The sequence below is a fragment of the Rhincodon typus genome, chromosome 16 (genome assembly GCF_021869965.1).
Source record: "Rhincodon typus isolate 14 chromosome 16, sRhiTyp1.1, whole genome shotgun sequence".
Lineage (NCBI taxonomy): Eukaryota > Metazoa > Chordata > Chondrichthyes > Orectolobiformes > Rhincodontidae > Rhincodon > Rhincodon typus.
In genome coordinates this window covers 23635677-23655293 of record NC_063347.1, presented here as the reverse complement: position 1 = coordinate 23655293, position 19617 = coordinate 23635677, and the positions used below count along the sequence as shown (strand labels likewise).

At 38.1% G+C, this 19617-nt stretch overlaps 1 protein-coding gene across 1 annotated transcript in view; it reads right to left on the bottom strand.

Annotated features, from left to right (window-relative positions):
• The window catches only part of fbln2 (fibulin 2), a 392772-nt gene that overhangs the window by 39179 nt on the left and 333976 nt on the right, over positions 1–19617 (bottom strand). The window contains exons 6-7 of the mRNA XM_048606751.1: positions 8274–8480; positions 534–623 (exon numbers count right to left, since the gene is read on the bottom strand). Coding sequence (XP_048462708.1) covers positions 534–623; positions 8274–8480 — 297 coding nt within the window. The remainder of the gene's footprint in view (positions 1–533; positions 624–8273; positions 8481–19617) is intronic.

Below are 19617 nucleotides of genomic sequence, written 5' to 3'. Positions count from 1 at the left end.
AATTGCATTTATTAAAATAAAGTGTAGAAAGTTATGGCACTAATAAACTCACTCTTTCTTTCACCTTTTTGACTATGAAGCCTTGAACCTTAAAGTCCCTTACATCCACCATAGTCCATATAACATCAGTATGACATTTCTATACACTCACTATCCTACCCTTTGCAAAATTCAAACAAAGACTTTCCCATAACAACTAAAACAATGGGGTACAAACTAACTTAATTTAACTTGTTAACATTTTCATTGCACTACAGACATTCATCCATCTCTGGGGGTATAGTGAACCTTAAGTTATGGAAGATATTCAACGATATCCCGATTTGATGTGTGCACTTTATCCATGTTTTTTTTTTACAAATCAGTTTTTGCTTCTTCAATGACACATGTTCAATTGACATCTTTCCATTAAACCCTATATATATTTGAAGTTCTACTGAACAAAATAGAAGTTACACCTACTGAGCATGCTATAAATCAATAGGTCCTTCTTCCATTATTATTTGACAATATTATTCTTAATACAAGCATACCTCCACAGCGATCCATTTTAACAGATGGTCCAGTTTGTGATATTTGAGTAGTCTTTGCTTCTGTGAAACTGTCTTCCTCATCTTCATACTCTGTATCAAATAGCAATACATAGGCCATGAAATAAATGAGCTTAACATCTCACTATAAAATTCAGTCATCAAAGTATGTTGTATGATTGCGATATCAGCAATTTCAAGATAATTAGTTTAAAAATACCACCGGTTGAATTCTCCCAGCCTCTGAATGACGAGTCAATTGGGATTATATGGTGAGATCAGAAAAATCGGATTCTCAATATCAAGAGAAAGAATTCCAATTTTGCAATCAATGTTTGAACTGCAGGATGCGAGGCTCATTTGTAAGCAATACGAGGTCCATCTGCATATATTAACATCTCAGTATTTCCTATTCTCAACTCACATACGCAGTTGGCTGGTCTCCCTCGGCAGCAGAGATAAACCAGATGGCAACAATTCTAACTTGAAAGTCTGAATGAACCTGGCAACTCGTGCTCATTGCTTGCTTCTCTGGGCCAGGCATTTATGTTGGCCAGCATTCACCAACGCCTCCTATAATTAGGACGTCCTACATTGTTTATCTCTGGAGATTGGTATCAGGCATTCACCACATACGATACAATGCATTGTAATGTTGTTGCCATGCCACTTGTGAGCATAGACAGGTACCCATTTTATAGATTGCAGCAGGGTGCAACTCATGGTTCTTAGCTTGCACTCTTAACTCTCACTCACTTTGCACCTAGTTGGATATACACAGCATTTCTCCCTTGCCATGCCATGCCTTTTTAAATCCTGCCACTTCATTCACAACCACAGATTTACAGTGCTTCTGAATTGCCTTGCCTTTCAGTACAGAAACTTGGCAGGTAGGTTTTCATTTTTGCCAATAAGATATGTCAAGAGAGTGGACATGTTGCTGTACAGCACCATGTTATGTCAGTGTCACACCTGCAGCATGTCCCAGCTATGCATTTGGCAAACCCACAACATGTGCTTTAACCAAATGACCATATCTCAAAAGTCTAAGGGGAGTAGTCTCCAGTGAAGTCAATGGGGATGGTCTTCACTCAGTGGGTACTGGTATAGACCAGTAAGGGCATCATCCAATATCAATCCAGGGACTTGGTCATTGGCCAGTCAGGAGTTTGGGCTGATTAGGGTCAGGGAATCAGTGTCACCACAGTCCAGGGAGTGGGCCACAGTCAATCCTGCATGTATAGTGCAACCAGTCCAGACAATAGCAGTGACACAGTCAGGAAGCTGAACAGAGATTACTCAGGGGTCTGGTCATCTATCAATTGGGAAAGTCTTTTCAAGTTGTTCAGTCGTTCAGCAGACCATGTTCAGTCCAGGAAGTCAGTTCACTGAAATTTAAGGAGGCAGGGCATTATCAAAAGCCAATGTTGTGGTGAGGGTGCTGGGGAAGTCAATTCTGGGAAATAGAAGCGGCATCCTGAAATGCAGTAGGGACAATATCAGAGTGGGAAATGGTAGACCATTGGAGATGAAAGGAGTATTGCAAGTGGAGTCGTCAATGGTCATCACTACTCTGGCTTCATTGGAGGATTGTGCCTGACTATGGTGGAACTAAGCTGTATGTCTGGGGCTTGGGATAAAGTGAGGAGATGAAGAGATAAATAAGAATTGAGTGGGAACATAGGGAAGATCAATGTCAAAGGGGCTGACAAGGAGGGTAAGGTATAAAGGAACGTTTGTGGGGGAGGATCATCTACATTGCGAGGCTGAGTCTGTGACTCACTCCATGACGTGCTACCTGTACTGCCTTCCATCGTCATTCAAACTACAAATGTACAATCAAAATGAATATGGTTGCCATCACACCGAGAGTGGACAGAAGAAATGATTTTTTCAAAGGGGGAGAGTGGGCTCTACTTTTATGTGATATTAGGCCCTCAAAACGGGCAACACCATGAAACAGATACTCACACAGTTCAGGATAAGCACTTCCTAAAATCCTGACTGCAAACAAGTTTGACTATATCATTCAACATTGCAAATTAATCCTACTAATGGCTGTAAAACACAAATAGTATAAGGTGAGCTGTAAACATTCATCCTAGTTCTCAAAAGTCATTTCACCCTCCAATGACCCAAAGCGTACACAAAATAGAGAAGCTGCTCGCTCCACTCCTTGGACAATAAAATGTCCACGCCATTAACCTACATACACTGCTGCCTTTCTCGGCTAATGTTTGAGAAAGAGGCAGTGATTCTATACTCTGTCTAGAGACAGATGTCAGAATGCCATGCCATAAGGCCCAGCATATCTGCAATGCAACAACATCTTCCATTGAGACCAATGGAGGCCATAAGTTGACTCCTCCACATTAGGTTATCAGGCAGAACATGTCTGGGGCTCATCGTAATGCAGTACAGACAGAAACATTGTTTAATCCTGATATTCTTTGCACCAGACAATTGGAGGATACAATGAGGCTGTGCAATGAACCACGAGGATATACAGCAGCTGCAACAGTGTACTGAGTAAGAGGATAGGGACGTTCTTCAGAAGGAACAGCAACTTCAGCATCTGACAGCACAGCAGCATTGGCTAAAGAAACCCAGGCAGGCCTTCTTTGTGAATTTCATTCAAAGGAACTGAGTTGCGTGAAGTCATCTTCGAATGACCTTATTTTGACACTGCAGAGGCCAGCAGGCCTGTACAGTCTGAATTGTAAATACAGCTTACTGGTTTGATATTTTTATACTTTTCTTGTTGTCTTATAAAAGTTAAGGTTACAAACTGACAAAAGCCTCCACATCTTCTGACTCTTCTTCATTCCATCACAAAGTTTCACACTAGTATGGGAACTGTGGAAAGGATAGCTGTCATTCAAACATCAAGTAGCATTAAGGATGGCTAGGCCCTCTACATTCAATTTTGTAGCAACCAAGTCATTCATTTTATTGTAACTGTCCAATCATTGGACAAGGGTTTATGTAACTTAAACAGATTTTAAATTGGGCCTGCAGTTAATAAGGATAAAATTTCTCTCATTAATTCAGTTGGAAAAGTTGAAAATATATTGGGAATTTAAATATGTATAAAATAGACTTCATCCCACCCCTTCTTTGTACCCTGCACATTTTACATTCTTACTGGGGCAATATGAATGTTAAATATTATCTGAACATTACAGGTAACTAGACCATGAGGAAACAGAATGCCAGGAACATTATGTAAGGTTTTAAAACATGTATCACAATTGTATAGAAAACATGATTCATTATTACAGATATGATTTCTTCCAGATAAGTAAGGAGGGAAATTATAACAGAAATCAAGACAAAATTATGTTAGCTCATTTGAAAATTGACACACTAATTAAACCAAAGAGGACCTTCTGTGCATAATTAGATTGCATCAGGATTTGTTGAACTGGCTCCACAGTTTACTCACTATATTCACCCAATAAATAATTACACTGGGTTCATAGGTTAATTAAAGATAAAGATATACAATACATGTGGAAAGAGACCCTTGTCATCCCACAACACAAAGTTCCAGCTAGGGACCTTTCAGTGGTTTTGTGGTTTTTATCTCTACTACTCTATCTGAAAATATGTTTCATAAACATAAAGTGTTTCATAAACATAAAGTGTATCATTTGTAAGAAGAATTTCCTGATATCAGTGTTAACTTTATCTCTTATTAGTTGAACTCTATACATTAGTTTGCTTTATTTTTAGCTTAATTTTTCTGAACAACCCTAAAAATTTGTACACCTCTAAAAGAAACCTAAGCCACATATCTCCCAAACAGAAAAACCCAAGTCAATTTATTCCTTCCTTTATGGCTCAAAACAAATGGAAAATGTGCTTTACAGGGCCAAATGTAACTGAAGAGTGACACCGAGAAATTCAGTGATTTGGCTATTCGATCAGAGTTGAAAAGCTATTGAGATATCTTCTAGAAGAAAAATTGAGGGCATCAGAAAGCTAGGCTGAGGGGTAATTGGATGATGGATGTCATAGACTGGTTGCAGACGAGCTACTGTGGATATATGAAGTTGGTCAAGGCAGACAAGCATGGCATATCATTTCCTGGCAGGAGTAGCTACAGCAGCAGTCAACTCAGGCCCAAATACTGGACATTAGCTTCCTTTTCCATTTCTGCAATACCTCCAGTACACAAACAACTCTCATCTGTTGGCAATTAGAATTAGATAAAGTATTCAAGATGCAAACTTCACTGAATGTTGTACAGTTTAAGCATTAACTCATCTGTTTTATGTTCTATTTTATCTTTCTAGACCAAAATTGCATTGACTCTGTTCATTGCTATTCTGCATCTATTGGACATATGTAATGTTGATTAAACTGAAGACTTCCAAGTCACTTTCTACTTTACTCTCAGCTATTTCATCTCACCTACTTTTCCTTCTTATGCATTGCTCCTTACAATTCTCTGCATTTTTTTTTGGCTTATCATTCTGTTTGCTTATAATTTGTTCTATAATTTGCTTTATAATTTGCTTATAATTTAAATTCACCAGATAATTTCAAAGCTGTCTCTTCTCATTACACAGTCCATCTTTGGTATTATTTACAGTTGTGAGCAGTTTGCATTGAGTTTATACATCTGGATCATCTATGTAAATTAGAAATAGTTCTAGATCTGTAATGCAGTCACTAAACATGCACCTCCAACCTGAACCATTCAATAAAATCATGCTGACAGTACTCATTGGAATGAGATTTCAGTCTTCCTGTCTGGTGGAAATGGGACAATACTACTTCAAAGGTAGCCACCTAAATTAAGATTGAGGATATTGCAGCCCTTATAACATGCATTAAGTAGCCCTCAAGAAGAATTTGGCTTTCAAATGATCTTAGCATTTGTCAAGGAACCTCCAATTAATTCTCCTATCACAGATGACATTTTCAGGTGTTGGCACAGGGGTTCTTGTAAAGAATAATAGATTGCAGGTCTACTTTTAATGCCTGGCACAAATGAAACCTTGATTTACCTCCTCTGAAGTAAGGCTATATGTGTTAATGGACCATAATTTGCTGTGGCAGGGAATCCAGCAGTATTTGCCAATTGTTAGACTTGCCCCTGCATATTTAGATATTAACATTTTTTTAACATCACAAGTTGCTGGAATTGGCAGTTGATAATATCTCAGTGAGGGATACCAAGCATTCAGAAACTTAAATCCGGAGGAAGAGGAACTATATTCTTAAATAAATAGTGCATAAACCAAGAAGGAAAAGTGAATTAGAGTAGATGAATTCAATGCAAACCCAAAACAGCAAGAGAAATATAGAGGCGGAAGAAAGATGAGCTGGAGAGAGAGAGAGAAAGAAAGTAAAAGTTAAAAACATTGAAAAATTAATGAATTATAGATTTTTGAAATAAACAATAATTAAATGCTGAAGAAAAGAGACTCAATTGTAATAGTTAATTTTCAATGTAAAATATAATTTAGCAGTAATTATTATTGATCGCATTGTTCAAAGCAGGAAAGGAGTGAGGTTAAAAGATTTGTGACAAACTAAGTTTATTTCCACCTTGCAAATGCAGCACCTTCACACTACTCAATGCATTTAATCATGAGTCAGACAGCAAAGTAACATTTTCAGCAGAGCTGCATAACCCAGCCTGTAGTCTTTGAGTATTATGTTTAACCACACACCTGACCCTCACCTGCAGTTGCTGTGCAATTTAAACAGAAATAACAGTAAATGCCTCTAGCCTCATTGTAATTTTGATCGCAAAATCAAGACCATTGTCACAGGACTGAAAACACTCAGCATGTAGGCTCGCAATACTTTTAAGCTTTACAGTCGACCTTTTTGATACATATGATCATTTTGTTAAGTTAACTGAGACAAGTATCATGCCATTGGTACCCTAGTTAACATATAATTATTTGTTTATAAAATATTTTATGTACTACACTTATGCACTATGCCTAGCAGTGAGAAGTTGCATATTTGTGCAAACACAATGAATGCAGTAAAGCTTCTGAGATAAATGTTTCTCCCATTTTACTCAATACATTAAGAAATAATAATGGGTAAGACAAAACAAAACTCCGTAGTCTCCAAACATGGTGAAGTTGCATCAGTGTTTCTTAATAACGTTCAACATTATTTATTCTTGCAACATTTTTGGAAAGGTTTGTTACAAAATCATAGAGACATTCAGCACAGAAACAGATCATTTTGCCAATTATGAATGTGCCAACTCTGAGCATTCAAAATGAGTATCTTTGCTTTGGAAGCATAAAAGTTAGCGACAAGTTCATAGCATTGTACCCTAGTCTTAAGCCAATTGAGAAAACTGCCTCAAAATATTTAAGTGACAGTCAAAGTCTTTTGAATAAGTAAGTTTTCTTCTCCAGTCCCTCCTTCTGGGTTGGATATAAACCCATGACACCCAGGAGCTGAACGATATGACATTTTGTGGATGTGTTAGGGTTCTTAACTGTGTGTGGGCAGCCTCAAGCTGTTTCCCACTACTCATGCATTTAGAACAAAAACCTGCCTTTACAATTAAGAATTGGCAATCTTGCCACTAACAAAAAAAAAAGATGTTCAAGATAACACAGCACTCTCTAGGCAAAATTATCTATTTGGTTTTATGTAGATTACAAAGGAAAAGGCAATTACTTAGGGCAAAACAAAAATCTCCAATTGTTACCAGCTGTCTGGCCATAATACAAATCTTAATTCTCGTCAACGTACATCTTTGCACATTCTAAATCTTGGAGAGGAAAACAAGTACAATTGCTCTAATTTCTGTTAAAAAAAAAACAGTGAAGACTACATTTTCTGAGTTATTCCTTACAGATTTTGAGTGAGCAGGGAACTGGTAAGATTTTTTGGATCTTTACCCTCTTCCACAAGCCCAATTTTGTTTGTTCTTTAATGGCATATTGGCATCACTGTAAGGACCCCATTTGTTGCCCATCCCTAATTGCCCTTGAGCTGAGTAGCTCTTTATGCCATTTCAGTGGGGAGTTAAGAGCCAACTATATTGCTGTGCATCTGGAGTCACATTTACAGCCTCCAAACAGTTCTGAGGAAGGGTCACCAGTCCTGAAACATTAATTCTGATTTTTTTTCACCACATATAGTGCTAGACCTGCTTAGCTTTTCCAGAAACTTCTGTTCTTGATCTAAATAGGCACTGCAGATTTCCTTATGATCCCAGCAAACATTAATACTGGACAAGGCAGATTCCAGAAGAAACCTGGCTTGATAAATCATTAGTTTAATTCTTGCAGTTTGTTACTGTGGTGGTTATTCACTAAACATATTCTCACAAGGCTGCAAATATTCTTTAAGAATACAAGTTTATTACACAGAGGAAAAAATCAAAGCTAAAGGTAGTTTCAAAAGGTCTTAAACAGCAAAACAAAGTATCAAGCTACATTCTAGCAGTATACTTTTCAGAAGGTTCCTGGAAACAAGGATCTTAGGGACAGAAAGGCCAACTTCTCTCCCATGAGCTGGCAGCTAATCAGAGGTAGACATTAGTGCCACCAGGACAGGGCTTGCAGCTGTCAGTAAAACATCCAATCAAGACCCAGGATTGTCAAGTGCCCAAGCTACAGGTAAGTAAGTAATGGTGAGAATAGGGTATACAGAATGTGTGGGAGGAGGCCAGAGTCAAACGGTGGGGATAGCTCTATTCAGGCAATGCTTCTAATGGCTCTCATGATAACTGTAATTATAGATTTCCCTCACCTGACTTGCAGGAATGTCCATCTTCTTGCAGAATATATCCTGGGAAACAAGTGCACTCATATGATTCCGCTGTTTTCATACAGAAATGTTGACACAATTGTCCAGGATACAGCGAACATTCATTTAATTCACCATCAGTTATAAAGTTGAATGTAGCCTCTTCTTCACTCACAGAATGAGCTTCTTTAAGACTTTCTGTTTCTAAAACTAAGGAAAAAAAAAACTATTATTTAGTTCAATAACTCCAACTAGAAAGTGCCTTCAAATTGAAGCAAACAATATTATTTCCAGACTTGCTCGAGACACCCTGAGAAATTCAGAAATGTTTCCTGGATCACTATTGTGTAAGGTAATGGTTCTAAAAGAGTTAATATTTCAGCTCTACTGAGTCTGAGTTGTAACAGTATTTGAGTGGAGAATTGGTTGAACTCTGGCACAGCCTATCAATGAAAGCATGTGATTTCTCCACCTCTTGTTAGTAATAGTTAAAATTCCTAAGAGTAAATGAAACTTGTAGTTAGTCACTGAATAGCAGTAAACTACATTGGCCCTTAGACTAACACAGCTTGAAGATTGCTGGCAGTACTTTACCTGCAACTACAAGCGGCTAGTACCAAGTCATCACATTTTATTGTGATAGTCATTGAACAACATGAAACTGCATTTTGTCAGGCAACAGTTTACATAGGAAAACAGATGCAGGGAGCCCCTGATTTACAAACGTCGGACTAATGAACATCAATCTCAATCTTGATTAGCCAAAGGGCTTTTCTGCACTCTATTACTCTGACACTATGACTCTATGGGTGTAATTTTAAAGATCCCATTTATGACCATTTCCTGTTGTCCTGCATTGTATTCCATCTTGTGTATAAATCGACTTGCAAACAAAGTCCAGAAAAGAACCCGTTCGTAACCTGCCTGTAAAGTTTCATCCAAAAGCCATTAAGTTTTCTGATCATCAAGTGTGATAAAATTAATAATGCTTCCTGTTTGAGGTTTTCAGTGTTAGGATTAAGCATTTTCATAGAATACCTACAATGTGGAACAGGTTGTTCAGCCCATGAGTTTTCACTGATCCCATCCAGACTCAACCCCCTACTGTATCCCTGTAACACTGCATTTCCTATGGTTAACCCACCTAGGCTACATATCTCTGGACACTATGGACAATTTAGCATAGCTAATCCACCCGCTTTGGACTGTGGAAGGAAACTTGAACACACAGAGGAAACCCATGCAGACACAGGGAACTAAAATCAGCCCAGAACTAAAGTCTGCCAATTGCAGTTGGGACTTCTCAGTCATTTTGGAATTGATCAAACGAGAGTGGGAACAACTTATCCTCCATCCAAAAGGACTACCCAAGAAGGAGAAGAATGATCTCTCTTATATTTCACAAGAATGAGCCTAGATTTAATCCTCAGAAGAACAATGGTCTCACATCTTCTACTACCTCTACCACTTATCCTTTATTTTCTACTATGTTAATTATTACATTCCCAATTCTTATCAAATCAGCTCATATTCATGCTGTGGATAAGCACGAACTGGAGAGAATGTGTGACCTTTGATCTTAGCACCTTTGGTTTGGATTCTGGCTGAGAAACTTGCAGATACATGTAAAAGCTGACCGAGGTCCTAGGTTGTCAATAGGATAACAATTGCATTTTAATTGGGAACTGAGACCCTGTTAGGCTGAAGAAAGTTCATCGTAAAGATGAAGCGACTGTCCAGTTAAGTAAAAATCTTTTCTTCGTGGGTCAGATTGCTCCTCTGGACCAATGAGTATATTACACATGTGCCCTGACTTTCCAAATCAGACATCCCAAAATCCAGACAATCAATCTTTGTGTTAGAGCTACTCAAAATGACTTCATGTGGCAACCTTACAGATGGAAGACATTTATTCCATTAGCTTATTCTGTACAAAATTCCCAAGTGAAAAGGAAGTGTCTATATTGCACCACTGTATTTTCTTGGTCCGTTCCCCATCTCCTATAGTGTTTACTCAGACTAGGCAAGTCACACACCCACATTCACATCATTAGATTTTTCAGGAGTTTGGGACTTTTACTCTTCTAATGATACAAGTTTATGTTCAATCTTTTCCTTTAGCTGATTCTGTAACAAATTCCCAAGTGAAAAGGAAGTGTCTATATTGCGCCACTGTATTTTCTTGGTCCGTGCTTTTCCTTTCAAGTTACATGTCGTGATTGTCCATCTGACTTTCATGCTTTATAACACAAAAGGGTGTAACATATCCCAGCTTAGAAATAATGTGGAACTTTGGAATCACACAGATGCTTTGTTACAGCTAAACTAGGAATATATGACTAATAGTTTTAAATATAATTTGATTCTTCAGAATTCAAAATAATTCCACATGTAACTCATTGATTGAAATATATCTATTTGTTTCTTGTCTTTTATAAGCAATGACTTTGCAGGAAAATAGTTACCAGATACAGCTATTTTCCAGTGCTGGCACTAAATGCACTTATTGGAATGTATGAACTTCATGATGTGGCAAATACAGGGAAATGTGATTTCATTAAAGAAGAAAGTTTTATATGGGGAGAGATTAACTGCTGAGGACACTCTACAGCCATCCAAAAATTAAAAATGGCATTCTCCTTCTGTTATTTCCACTTAAAGGCAAAACTTCCTTCCATCTGTCCTCATCACCGCACATACAAAAACAATGGAAAATCTGAAAGAAGCCTTTATTATGGAAGCCAGCTTCCACTCCTCTGTTCTATTTTTAATGACCTCACTAATCCATTACTGTTAGCATAGAAATCATTGAGAAAATAGCTCAATACTGAAAATAAGTATTTTACTTAAGTTTGTAGTAATTTATAACTAAATGCAAGATCAATTTCTGTGAAATAGCCAAAACAAATTTTGCCTTTCCTTCAAAGTTGCTTCCTTTGAGTTGAAAATCGTCATATATGAAATTTAAAAAACACTCTAAAAAAAGAATTGTGTGGTGCCGACTTCAAATTAAATCAGCTAGGTTTTAAAAAGATTAATTTTAATTGCCAAGCATTTGCTCATCCATTGTAGACAAGAAAGAACTTTCTTTCATCTAAGACTGTTCACATCCTTAGGATATCTTAAAGCACTCCTTGGTCAATGAACTACCTCTGAAGAAAGGTAAAATACTGCAGATGTTGGAAATCTGAAAAAAATACAGTGAATGCTGGAGAAACTCAACATCTCTGGAGAGAAACAGAGTTCTGTTTCAAGTCCAACAGGATTCTTCCTCAGAACCCAACTATCAGAACTCAACTATTTTTGGTTGATCTGGTGTTTGTTGTCTTGTGGGTAATAGTTGCAGTTGCTGCATTTTCACACAATTACACTCAGACTTTCCTTATTTCAGATGTTCCAATATGAGAATGGATTTTGAGGGGCAGGCACTTTTGTTTGATGTTACGTTTTAAATACAATACAGAATGCCTGACTTAGTTCAAATTTAACTTAACTTTTTATCTATGGAAATTTTCTCAAATAATTAGGTCTGAAAAGCTTTATCTTTTTAACTTTGTTCCAGTCAACATAACAGAAATAATACAATTCCATAATAAATGGTACTTTATGATTTTTTTTTGCTTTGTCTTTAAATTTGCATGTTTAATAGATACTGCTTCAATTTTTTAATTACTTTATTTATCATCCTTAAAATTTGCAGTCACTCTAATTTCTGGATTTGACATTCTAAATTAAGAAAACCAAGTTAGCCCATACTTTTGCTCTTCTGCTACATTGACAGAGGTACAATTAAAATCATACTAATAACCTAGATTATTGTACTGTAATGTACATCAAAGAGAACTTTCCACTGGTCTTTGGAATTTGTTAGAATCTCCTGCCAAGAAGGATACATTTTTCACTTCCTTTCATTAGGCTCCACCTGAAGATAGCCTCAGAGCCAGAGCCAGAGCCAAAGCATTGTTTCCAACGCAGATTTCTTTTCTAGCCTGCCAACCAGGACCATCTGTGTTATGACTTAGACCATCAGTTTGATGCAACAGCATATTCCTAAATGTAATTATGATCCATCTTTTCCCTTGAAAGAGAAAAAGACTAGTAATTTCTATTTTGAATCTTTATACAATTTCTTTGGGGATTTTTTATTTTTATAAACTTTCTTCGCAATGTGTTTTCATAGCCACAGAGCAGGTGAAGTTCTAGCTGTAGCATTGCCTACACCGTATAACATTAATTCACTGAAAACTATGTGAATAGACTTGGGAGGGGTGCTTTTCACTGAACTTTCCAGTCCTTTGAAAATGGCAGGCAGGTTCAAAATGCAGCAGTCCTCATCCCTCCTCCCCCGTTGTAATAGATTCTATGCTTGCTGGTTCGATAAAACGGCCTGTCAGATTCGCACAGAAGGGTAACCGGAACTCAAAGGGCCACTAGAATAGTCCTCATTCAGTTATTGCAAGGACCTTAATTGGCATTGTGGGAGTCATGAATTTATAGTGTGGAGGTAAACATGTTTTAATGGTGCAGCAGGCTTATTGACTTCTATAATCTCAAATTTTCTGAAGCTTTCACTCTTTGAAATGAAAACTGATTGCTACTGCTGCTGACTGTTAAAAGGAACCCTCTGCTGTCTGCTTTGATTAACAAACCAGTTCTACCTGCATCACAAGGTTCCAGAGATGAGAAATTCCAGTTATGTGGATATATTGGAAAAGTTGGGACTGTTCTCCTTGGAGACATGGTAAGGCTGAGGGGAGATCTGAAAGACATTTTCAAAGTCATAAGGGGTCTGGATGGAGTAGATAGGAAGAAATTATTCCTGTTCATAACAGGATTACAAATGAGAGGACACAGTTTTAAAGTGTTTTGCAAAAGAAGCAAATGTGAGATCATAGAGTCGTAGAGTTATACAGCCTGGAAACAGAACTTTTGGTCCAAATCATCCAAGCTGACCAGATATCCTAAATTAATCTAGTCCCATTTGCCAGTATTTGGCCCATATCCCTCTAAACCCTTCATTTTCATATACCCATCCAGATGTCTTTTTGTACCCGCCTCCACAAATTCCTCTGGCAGCTCATTCCATACACACACCACTGTCTGCCCTTCAAGTCCCTTTTATATCTTTCCCCTCTCACCTTAAATCTATGACCTCTAGTTTTGTATTCCCCTACCCTGGGAAAAAGACCTTGGCTATTCACGCTATCCATGCCCCTCATGATTTTATAAACCATTATAAAGGTACCCTTCAACCTCCAAAGCTCCAGCCTATTTGACCTCTGCCTATAGCTCAAACCCTCCAACACTGGCAACATGCTTGTAGATCTTTTCTGCATCCTTTCAAGTTTAACAACATGTTTCCTACAGCAGGGAGACCAGAACTGAATGCAGTATGCCAAAGTGGCCTAACCAATGTTCTGTATAGCCATAACAGAACCTCCCGACTCCTATATTCAATAGACCAATAAAGGTAACCGTACCAAACGCTTTCTTCACTCCCCTGTCTACTTGTGAGTCCACCTTCAAGGAATCTTGAACCTGCATCCCAAGATCTCTTTGTTCGGCAACTCTCCCCAGGACCTTACCACTAAGTGTAAGTCCTGCCCTGGTTTGCCTTTCCAAAATGCAGCACCTCACATTTATCTAAAATTAAACTCCATCTGCCACTCCTTGGCCTATTGGCCCATCTGATCAAGGTCTCGTCATACTCTGAAGTAACCTACTTCACTTTCCACTACACCTCCAATTTTGGTGTCATCTTACTAACCATTCCTCTTATATTTACACCCAAGTCATTTATATAAATGACAAAAAACAGTGGACCCAACACCGATCCTTGTGGCATACCACTGGTCACAGGCCTCCAGTCCAAAAAACACTCCAACATCACCCTCTATCTCCTACCTTCAAACCAATTTTGTACCCAAATGGTTAGCTCTCCCTGGATTCCATGTGATCTAACATTGTTAACCAGTCTACCATACGGAACCTTGTTGAGCACCTTGCTGAAGTCCATATAGACAACATCCACCACTCTGCCTTCATCAATCTTCTTTGTCCCTTCTTCAAAAAACTCAATCAAGTTAATGAGACACGATTTTCCATGCACGAAACCATGTTGACTATCCCTAATCAGTCCTTGCCTTTCCAAATACATGTACACATGTAGATCCTGTACTTCAGGATTCCCTCCAACAACTTACCCACTATTAACATCAGGCTCACAGGTCTGTGAAAAGTATTTTTACAAAGTTAGTACTGTAATCATGTTTGGAATGCATTGACTGGATATGAGTGTGGTGGAGACAGGTTTAATTGAGACCTTCAAGAGGGCATTGGATGTTTATTAAATAGGGAAAATGTGGTGGTTATGTGAAAAGAGCAGGAATTTTGCACTGTCAAAATGCTCAGTGAGCTGGCAGTGACATGATGAGCCAAATGTCCTCCTTCTGCTCCATAACAAAATTTTGGTCCAAGTCTGAAACTGGGATTTGAGCACAAAATTTAGACTGATACTTCAGTGCCAATCTGAGGGTCTACCAGACTATTGAAGGTGCAGTGTTTTGGATGCGACATTAAACCAAGACCCCAATTGTCTGTTTAGGTGACTGTAAATGATCCCACTGCACTATTTTGAAGAAAAAAATGGTGAGTACTTCATGGTGTCTTTACCATTACTTACTCCTCAATGAATATCACAAAAGCACATTATCACATTTCTGTTTGTAGGAACTTATAGTGCTGCTATGTTTCCTACGCTACAACAGTGACCCAACTTCAAAAGTACTTCAGTGGCTGTAAAGCATTTTCAGGACACAATGATCATGAAAAGTGCTAGATAAGTGTGAATTTTTCTTTCTTCTTTTCTAACCTGTCTCCTGATAGGAATGATTCAGTTGGTCTGTTGTCCATCCTCTGTTAGGCCCGGAATTGAGCTGAAAGTTGGTTGGGGCCAGATCTGAGGTTTTAAAATGTTAGCAGCTCACAATGTTGGGAGTTAAAATCCAATCCTTTGTCTTTTCTAATTTCCTTTCCAATATTTCTATTTTTCTATTTTTCCAAGTGTTTCATTTGTAACTTGCTGTTTCTTTTTAGAACAGCACTTTTTAAAAAATAACATTCAGTGTTATAGTGGCTTTTGTTTTACAGAATGTTGTTCTGAAAGCTCCTGAACCCTTTTAGCACAACAAGAGTAGCACCTGTACTTTAAATAACAGCTTACAAAAATGTAACATCAGGAACAGGAGTAGACCATTCAGCCCCTCGAGCTTGCTTCACCATTCAGTAAGATCATGGCTGATCTGATTGTAACTTCAAATCCACATTGTCACCAATCCTGGTAACTTTTCACCCCCTTGCTTATCAAGAATCTATTTTCCACTGCCGTGAAAATATTCAAGGATTTTGCTTCCAAAACCTTTTCAGAAAAGAGTTCCAAAGTCTTACGACCCCCTCAGAGACAAAAACAACTCACCTCATCTGTTTTAAATGAGCAACTTCTGATTGTTATGACAGTGACAACTTAGACATACATTTTTCCATAAGAAGGAATATCCTCTTCACATCCATTTGCATGTAACTAACTTACATCAGTTTTATGTTGAAACAGGGGTACACCTGAATTTTCCCAATCACTTGACTTGCTTGTGGTACATCTCCTGAAATCCTTCTTGTTTATTTTTCATATCTGCTTTCCATCTACAAAAAGCAAGCTTCTTGAATTGGTGCATTAGAAATGCACTGGTATGGATTTTCAAGAAATGTGATGTAGCATATCATAGATTTACCTCGACTCAGTACAACATCTGGAGTCTGACAGTTTTTAAAATAGTAATTCTTACTGAATCCTGGGCCATACGTAACCCATGTGCTATCACCTTCAGTGTTTTTGGTACTTCTCAGACATTGATCCGTAGGTATTTAGAAGAACTAAAAGCTGACATGATCTTTATCTTGGACATATCCTTAGAATACCTACAATGTGGAAACAGGCCATTCGGCCCAACAGGTCCACACCAACCCTCCAAACAGCAGCCCACCTAGACCCATCCCCTTACCCTCTCCCTGTAACCCCACATTTCCAATGGCTAACCTACACATCCCTGAAAACTATGGGAAATTTAGCATGGCCAATCCACCTAAACTGCACATCTTTGGACTGTGGGAGGAAACCGAAGCACCCTGATGAAAACCAAGCAGACTCAGGAAGAATGAGCAAACTCCACACAGACAGTCGCCTGGCGCTGTGAGGCAGCAGTGTTAACCACTGAGCTATATGCCACCTAAATATCTCTTCTGTATAACATTGGATGCAGTAGAGGCAGAGTTTCTAACTGTGAGGTATCACGATAGAAGACCCTATTAGTATTTGATATTCATGCTTGTTTTTTGATTGTTTCTGTGCCCCAGTGCAGACAAATGAGCTCTACTGGGAAATTTGGTCATAAATTCCTTTTAGCAAAATTAATTGTAAAAACCAGGAGAAAATTTATGCCTAATTTTGGTGAAAAGAGGATTAAGAAGTTCTGGCCCTTTCTTTTCCAATTTAGAGATCTGTCTCTTCTAAAATTTTCGCTGGAATTTTCCCAGCCTCTGAATGATATGCATAATAGTGAACCATTTGGGAAAATGTGGTGAGAATGGAAAAATGAGATTCTGAAAGTTGAGAAAAATAATGTTCAATTCTGCAACTAAACTTTGAAGAGGGAGATGAGAATCTCACCAGTGAGTGGTGAGGGGTCAATTTGCAATCATTAGCATACATTAATAACTAATTGCACCTCATTGACATGCATTTTCCTATTCTCTCACACATTGCAGAAAAACAAGACAGAAACAATTCCTGACATGAAGGTCACAGTGGGTATCTGGAACTCCAGATTGTTGTTTGCCCCTCCAGGTGTCTTTATTGGCACTATGTCCACAAGTATCCACTCTCTCTGCACTAAAATTCAGTAGCAGAAGTGTATACAGTCTACAGAAATTCACCAAGGCTCCTTACGCAGCACCTTGCAAAACCATGACCACTTCCATCTAGAAAGACAAGGACAGCAGATATTTGGAAACACTCCCTCAGGCAAGTTTCCCTCTGATCATCCTGACTTGGAAATATATTACCATTCCTTTGCTGTTACTTGGTCAAAATCCTGGAACTCTCTCCCAAACTGCATTTTGAGTCTACCAACACCAAATGGGCTACAAGGCACCATCATATTCTCAAGGGCTAATAAGGACAGGCAATAAATGCAGTTACAGCCAATGATGTCTACATTCCATGAATGGGTATTCAAAAAATCCTGTCAATCCATATAATTCTTTTAAAAACACTTCCATCCACTCCACTTGTTGCTGAGACTATTAATTAACCCTTCTATTTATATGATCAGATCTTCCTTTGTGTTATGGTATGCATCAAGTGCATTGATTAACAGCTTGAAGTTAGTATTATTTTGTTCCACACCATACCTCATGACAGCATTGTCTGCAAATGGTGTACGAAAAAGTACTGACCGTATTTCTCTATTCCTTTGCTTGCAACCTTGATATAGTTCTGCTCCTATAGTACTAGATCACTTTTTTAAATTGGTCTCTGGTATCTTATCCTTATCCCAAGGTAAGGGTCTCTCCTTTTCTTCAGAAGAATAACACTCTGAATTCACATTTATATATTTACATGTTACTTAGTACAGGTCTCTGATGCTGTATGTAAGTCTTTCTCTTTTACATCCTCTCATCTTTTCTCAGCTTTGCTGACGTAAATAACATAATCAGTTACACTATCATTATTTGCTTATCCCATTCCACTACACAGCCTGCTTTAGGATTTTTGTGACACAGTGAGTGCAAGTTACTCCCACAACAGTCTGCACTGAACAGCTCTCACTGCTATACCTCACTGCAGTTAACACCAGGAGCAAATTCTCTATTGAATTAGCCAAAATTCTCGCTGGGGAGATGTTGTGAGGTTAGGGTTAGGGAGGTTCCTGCACAGTTTTGTTCAATGTCAACAATGTGTGTCCCTGACCATGAGATCCATTCTAATGTCTTTTGTGTAGAAAAGCCTGCAATATGAACTAGCAGCTCTGCTGAATGGCAAAATTTACATTATTGCAGCAATGTACAGAGGATCTGCAAAATAATGCACTGATGTGTGAATGGTAACTCTGCAGGAATTTGCAGCAGAGCCCAAGAGGCTAGGTCCAAATTGCATGTATTGATTCTCTCAAATCATCCATTGCCTTTGGTTACTATCACTCAGATTTTTGATGCATTTAATTTTGAGTTGGACTGGCAATACAATGCAGAGTTTATGCTACCTCACAAAACAAAATCGAGGATCTTGCATCACACATTTTATAAATAGAGAAAAGCAGTTTGTAAACAATCCACTTTCTAAAAAAGACTCAATATGCAAAGGCAGACATGTAACTATTTAGAATTTGATAGCTTAATCCTTATTAAAATAGAAATATCCAGCTACTTTTAAATTTGCAAAACAATCATTCATTTGATTATAACACCATTCGTTAACTCATTTTTAAATTTTTTTAGTAAGCTATTTCTGAAATACATCCATTTCTCACTATTGCTTTCATACAGTGCATTATAGAAGTACAAACCTATGCACATTGAAACATGACAGTTAAACTGTGCTACACTGTGCCAACTATAACAAATGAACTGTTGTACTATATTCCACAGACTCACAGACCTCTGAGGGTAAATTACTGCATAACAATGAAAGCCTTTATGGCTCTTTTCCACCACTTCAGGGTATAAACATTAGCCAATCAATCTGAATATCACCGCACATACTGTTCTTTACCCCAGTGTATGTAGGAGTGAGCCTTTCATAATGGTGAGCTTTCACATAGTAATGCAATTATATTGTCTCAAATTATCAAAACTAACTTAAATAAGCTAGGATAATCATGAAGTGCATAAACAAAAAGCATAACAGAATTCACTTTCATATTGAGGAGGAGGGCAGATCAATTAGACAGTCTTGAACACTTAGCTGTAATGAGAAACAATAACCATTTTCATCGCAGAGCCTCATGAATAACATTTGTAAAGTAGCAGTGTTCAAGGAATACTAACTGGCTGGGATTTGCTGGGCTGGCGGATCAGGGGAAGAGGAGGCTGGTGTGGGAGTGGGGAGGACACATGGTAAATACAGTAACTGGAAAAATACAGTAGTTATACCTTCAAAAGGCAAAAGGGAATCTTGAGGGTGTTTTTTGCCACTGAATGCCTAGCAGTACGTGGGAAGGCTTTTGGGAATGCACTTACTCTTGGCCCCACACAGCAAAAAACAACGTGACAATTCTTCATTTTGGGTGCTTGG